General features: G+C 28.4%; 1 protein-coding gene across 1 annotated transcript; it reads left to right on the top strand.

Moving 5' to 3' along the window:
• Positions 1 to 562: 562 nt before the first annotated feature.
• LOC109808745 (flavonoid 3'-monooxygenase) lies at positions 563 to 6,118 on the top strand. Its single transcript, XM_020371865.3, has 3 exons — positions 563 to 1,241; positions 4,439 to 4,879; positions 5,274 to 6,118. Exons 1-3 carry the CDS (start codon positions 798 to 800, stop codon positions 5,913 to 5,915), a joined length of 1,527 nt encoding a protein of 508 aa, XP_020227454.1. The 5' UTR covers positions 563 to 797; the 3' UTR covers positions 5,916 to 6,118.
• The last annotated feature ends 726 nt before the right edge of the window (positions 6,119 to 6,844 follow it).

Genomic DNA, 6,844 nt, shown 5'->3' on the forward strand with positions numbered 1-6,844 from the left:
CGATCCGATCCGATTTTTAAAACATTAGTTCGTTGCGTCATCTTTGCTACCATGGATGCGATTGATGCATGATACACATGGAGCATAGCCCCCTGCGCCATTTTAACACTATTCTGTTTTATTAGATGGAATATCTCTCATGCTGCATCCAAACACTATTTTGTCTTATTGGAAGTCTCATGTCTCCCTACGCCAAGTGTAACTTCTGTCACGTGGCAGAAACCACCTATATTAATATTTTTTTAATACGTGTATTTAGTTAATTTTTAATTTATTTTCATTAATCACCTAAAAAAGAAACACTATGTGCCTCAATCATTAAAAAAAATGGATAATTATTTGAAAGATGTGTCCGTCATTTAAAAAAAATAATAAAATAAAGTAATTATTTAAAAATTGTAAGTAATTTGTAACTAGTTTAAGAAAGAAAAAATTATGAAAAAATAATTTAAAAAATAACACATGTATGAAAAAAGGCAGAGATAATTAATAATTGTTCCATAAAAGAGTAGAATAGAGGCTATCGGTAAAATTAATTATTAATAATGAAAGGAAAAGTCACACACACAAGCAATAAAGAGAGAGAGGAAAAAAAAAAAAAAAAGATAAAATACGAAAGGAGAGAGAAAGAAAGAAAGAAAATCACATTACACCTGAATTTTTGTCTATATATAACGATGAATCGGAGTTTGGATGGCTATTGCATGGTATTGGTATCGGTCACTTTATAGTTCATAGAATATATCAACGTAGGCACAGCAAACCTAACTGCACATAGAAACGCTCCATCACATCGCATGTCTTCTTCGGTTATCGCCGTTGCTACCATTCTGGTAGCGATTCTCATTTACCGCCTTTTCAAGCTCATATCTGGGCCTTCATTACCACTGCCACCTGGGCCTCGCCCATGGCCCATCGTCGGAAACTTGCCCCACATGGGCCCTGTGCCGCACCACGCCCTCGCAGCGTTGGCCCGCACCCATGGGCCTCTCATGCACCTTCGCTTGGGCTTCGTCGACGTTGTGGTGGCGGCTTCCGCCGCCGTGGCGGAGCAGTTCCTGAAGGTTCACGACGCCAATTTCTCCAGCCGGCCACCCAACTCCGGCGCCAAATACATAGCTTATAACTATCACGACCTTGTCTTTGCCCCCTACGGCCCACGGTGGCGGTTGCTCCGGAAAATTAGCTCCGTTCACTTGTTCTCCGGCAAGGCCTTGGACGACTTTAGACACGTGCGACAGGTTACAATTATTTCCTTTAATATTTTATTTTATTTTGTTTTTGCCTATTCACTAACATTAGAAAATCTAGCACAAACTTTCTGCCGAAAATGACTATCGTTCGCTGATTTAATTAACTAGTTTTTTGTACGTAAAAATAAATTAAAAAACAATATAAATAAATTAAAGAACTTGGAGCTATAACTTCTCAAGACGATCATTCTTATTCCTGGCCTACAGAATCTGATTAATTGTGATGATGGTACACACTTTCTGTTTTCTTTCATTTTTGTAGGTTTTGTTGTCTTATATTAGATCTAATAATGAATCAACAAAATTATTTGAAATAAGTTCTAGCTATATGTTGCACAAATAAAAATATTTTAAGGCTAAAAACTTATTTTTATATAGACTTGAACATCTTCCATGCATGGTCTATGATAAAAAAATATTTTTACATCGTAACTTCCAGCTTAACCTTGAAAATAATGTTTTGTTCTTGCAGCAAGACCTACCATTGAACACTTTAGACAGAACATAAATAATTAATTAAAAGTATAACTAAGAAAAATACTGATGATTTGAGTGTGACACAATCTCTGTTTGATGTGGAATTTTCAACTCTGAAAAAGAGACGTATAATTACCTAAGTTAGCTTAGAGTGAGCTTGTGTGATTTGTAAATAATTATCAATTAGTTTGATTTAACAATTGTGCAATATGAATAAAATGAAACAGTGTTGTTCAAAAATGTTTTTATCTTTAACTAACTCCTGATCATTATAATCTGATAGAATTGTTTTTGGACCACGATGTATACTTAAAAGTAAATAAATAAACCATTATCTTCAACATGTTGCTTCTTTGCTTGATAATTCTCTCGTGCCTTCTTTTACTTTTCTAAAGAGAATTAATTTGTGTTTGTTCTACCCCTATCCCCAATAAACAAATCGTTTGACTTCAGTTTATCACAATTTTGATCAACTAAATTACTTTAATAATTAACATGTGAGTTGTTGTGTGCCTGTCTTTCTTTCTCGCTTGAGGTGAACGTTATCCAACGATATTGCCAAGTCAAAAACAATATTATATATACATGGTTATTGTTAAATACAGAGTATATGTTAGTCTGTTATATATTATATAAAATATTTAAAAAAATAATGTATATAAATTTTTTTATACTATTAACAAAATATGATATGAAATTTAAAATAATTATCACATCTATTCCTATATATTAAACACAATCAACTATATTGTGAGAAAGTGTTTATAGGTGCTTTTCTTTAATAAGAGAGTTTTAAAATTTATTTTAATTTTTTATCTAATTCAATTCTTATTTATTATATTTATAAATTAAATTTTAATATTTTAAAAATTATTATCAATAATTAAAAATAATTTATATGTTTAATATATATATATATATATATATTTATTTAAATACAGTATTTATTAAATATTTAGCTATATATAAAAAGTTTTCAATAAATCAATTAGAATGCAGTAGTTAGTATATATATATATATATATATATATATATATATATATATATATATATATATATATATATATGTATTATCTAATCATCAAATATTATATGTATATTAAGATCTAAAGTTTTGTAATATTTATTTGTTTTACAATGAGTTTTGCAATATTAATTTAACAGTAATATTATTAGAGTCAATTTAGTAGTGAGAGTTAAAATACTGTATACCAAGTCTTAAATTCAAACTCTATTGTTATTATTGTAATTCTTATAAATAAAAAAATTTAAAAGTAATTTTTAATTGTTAGTTAATGTAAAAAAAACTTTTACATCGATAATATATAAAAATTAAAATCATTTTCAGTAATATGAAAATATAAAACTGATTGAAAATATAAAAACTAGTGTAGGTTTTAATGTATTTTAATTTGATTTTTATATAAATTTATATGATATCATCAAATGATTTCTACACAAATTCTTGATACTTTTATTGTTTTATATTGTATAGTATTAAAAGTGTTGCAATATTGTTAGGTGAAAAGAGGCATATAGATTATAAAAAAGAGAGGTGAAAATAGGCATTCCGTAACTTTTTTTTATATATATTTTTAAAAATTAAGAGAAAGAGGATGGACTTCATATTCAGTTAGTAGGGTGATTTTTTTTCATAGGTAGTTAAAACATAATAATGACATATTTTATATTGTTAATCAATGAGTATATAATTTATTTATTTTAATTTTATATTTATCATATAAAAATCTCAATAAGTAAGTAGTGTTGAAGACATAAATTATATTTAAAATTTATGATAAACAATTTATGTTGTGATATAAGGTTTATTGATATATTTATTTTTAAATATTAAAAAAAATTAAAGATAAAGATGAAAAATGTTAAATTGAGAGACAAAATGCTAGCAAAAATCTCAAAAAATACTTGTATTAAAGAAAATTTCCTAAAAATATTTTCGTTGATAAATAATTTTTAATTTAAGATAATTATTATAATTTATAATTTATAAAAATAATATTTTCATTGATAATTACTATTTTAATAAAATTAATATCTTATTAAAATAAAATATTAATTTTAATTAAAATGTACTTATAATATTATATGTGTACTTATTAAGCTAAAAAAAAAAATTTAACTTTTGTGTTCGACTGGGATACTTTTCGGTAATAAAAAAAAAGTACTTATTAAATAAACTAAACGAATTGTCATCCACATGATGTGCATCCTTTATATCGCATATTTAATAGAATGATATAAGTCAAATTTCATTATGAAAACAACATTAATGATCTGTTGGTTGTTGCTAGCACTTGTCAATTAGTATCGTTTTGATAGACTGAGCGGGTTCAATTTTAGTTTATCAATACCTGAATTAAAGAATGTAAAACTTTATGTTATCAATCAAATAAAAATTATCTTTAGTAGTATTTTTTAAAAAATATAATTATTATACAAGTTAATAAATTTATTAAATATATATAATTTATGATTAGATAATAATATAAATCTTTTTTATCCCATCAGTACATCGTCCATAAAATATTTCATAAAATACATTGATGTTCTTAAACTAATACTGTACATGTTACTCTTTCACTATGTACTAATATGTTTAAAAAAAATTATGTACTGATAAGTAATAATTAATCATAATAAATTTAAGGGGCTTATTTTTTCACATTTATATCATAATTAATATGCAGGAAGAGGCAGCAAGATTGACACGCAACTTAGCAAGTTCAAACTCAAAAGCAGTGAACCTTGGACAATTTTTAAATCTATGCACCACTAATGCATTGGCGAGGGTAATGATAGGTAGACGAGTGTTCAATGAAGGCAAAGATGGTTGTGATCCTAAAGCAAATGAATTTAAGTCCATGGTGTTAGAGCTTATGGAATTGTCTGGTGTTTTCAATATTGGCGATTTTGTTCCTGCCTTGGAGTGGTTGGATCTTCAAGGAGTGCAAACCAAGATGAAGAAATTGCATAAGAGGTTTGATGCATTTTTAACCAACATTGTTGAGGAACACAAGATGTACAAGAGTGAGAAACATCAAGACATGTTGAGTGCCTTATTGTCACTTAAAGAGTCTTCCGAGGATGGAGAAAAACTCACATATACAGAGATCAAAGCGTTACTTCTGGTAAATAAATATTCATCATGTGCTATTTCTCCATCAATTATCATGTACTCCATTACAGCATTTCCAGTGAGGGTTGCTTATAAGCAATTTCCTGTGTCATATTAGTTCTTTTTCACTTTATGGATTATTTAAATTTTAGCACTGTAACTTCTACAAACAACTTTGCTAAAATTTAAGCAACTCATAAAGTTCAAAAGAGCTGATGCGACATGATGTGGTACAGGAATTGCTTATAAGCAACCGCTACTGCAGATGCTCTTAGAACTAAACTATATGTAAGAAATAATAATTATCACTAATTAAGAAAATTAGTTAACATCATTTAAAACATTACTTTCCTATGGACCATAATTTATTCATTAACTATTGAGCAATGAATTAATAACTTGTGCAGAACATGTTTGCTGCTGGGACGGACACATCATCGAGCACAACGGAGTGGGCCATGGCTGAATTGATCAGGAGCCCAAGAATTTTGGCCCAGGTCCAACAAGAGTTGGATACTGTTGTGGGACGAGATAGGCTTGTGACTGAACTGGACTTGCCTCACCTTCCTTATCTGGAGGCTGTGGTAAAGGAAACGTTTCGTCTTCACCCATCAACCCCTCTCTCCCTCCCACGTGTTGCAGCAGAGAGTTGTGAGGTCTTTGATTACCACATTCCAAAAGGTGCAACTCTTTTGGTACATGTTTGGGCCATAGCTCGTGACCCAAAGGAATGGCCCAATCCACTGGAGTTCAAGCCCGAAAGGTTCCTCTCTGGTAGTGAAAAGGTTGGTGTTGATGTTAAAGGGAATGACTTTGAGGTTATACCTTTCGGTGCTGGACGTAGAATGTGTGCTGGTATGAACTTGGGTATTAGAGTGGTCCAACTCCTCACTGCTACCCTGGCCCATGCATTTGATTGGGAGTTGGAAAATGGGCTTAATCCAGAAAAACTCAACATGGATGAAGCATATGGGCTCACCCTCCAAAGAGCATTGCCCTTATCAGTCCACCCTCATCCTAGGCTCTCACCACACGTGTACTCGTCATAACCATCTTCCGCGTTCATGTCCTTTTTCTCTTCTTTCTTCCCTTATTTTATTAACGGGAATCTCGTAATAAAAGATAAATTGACACATTTTAATTTGTAAAGATTCCCATAAAGGGTTCAGTTTGTCAAGTGGTTATAGTATCTTAAAGTTTCTACGTTTAGTATAACTTGTATTTTAGTATGTACAAATTTAATTGTTAAATATTTATTGTATGTAATTAAAATTTATAATAAATTATATATAAATAAATATTATGTTTTAAAATATAAATTATATTAAAAAAATTCAAATAAATGTTTTTAAATATATAAATTATATTTTAAATTTTTAATAAATAGTTTATATTTTAGTATAGTATTAGTTTTATTTATCGATAATTTATTTTAAAGATATTAAAATTTAATTCATAAATAAACTATGATAAATAAAGATTGAATTAAATAAAAGGTTAAAAAAAATTTCTAAAAACATTCTCATTAATGAAAATTCCCCAAAAATACTATCATGCAAAATACAAGTTCACATTTAATATATAAAGTTTGATTGATTGATAATTTATGTTAAAAATATTAAAATTTAATTCATAAATAAAATTGAATTAGATAAAAAATTAAAATAATTTCTAAAAATCCTCTCTTTGAAAAAAAAAACTTTTTAAAAATGCTCTAAAATAAATATTTGTATTTAATATATAAAAATTGATTAATATGATCTGAAGCAACTATAAATTTACGTTAACAATTATTTTTTATGCGGGACATGAAAGAATGTTATGGAGTTGTTTGTTAGAGACAACCCAAGTATTCCATAGCATATTATATAGATTCAAATCAATATACAAAATCTTTCTATAATTATCTGTTGCGATATTTCTATCTATTATTTTAGAGATTTATAATTCGTCCATTTTACTGGATGAAATTTCTATG

The sequence above is a fragment of the Cajanus cajan genome, chromosome 5, assembly GCF_000230855.2.
Source record: "Cajanus cajan strain Asha chromosome 5, NIPB_CcT2T_4, whole genome shotgun sequence".
Taxonomy (NCBI): domain Eukaryota; kingdom Viridiplantae; phylum Streptophyta; class Magnoliopsida; order Fabales; family Fabaceae; genus Cajanus; species Cajanus cajan.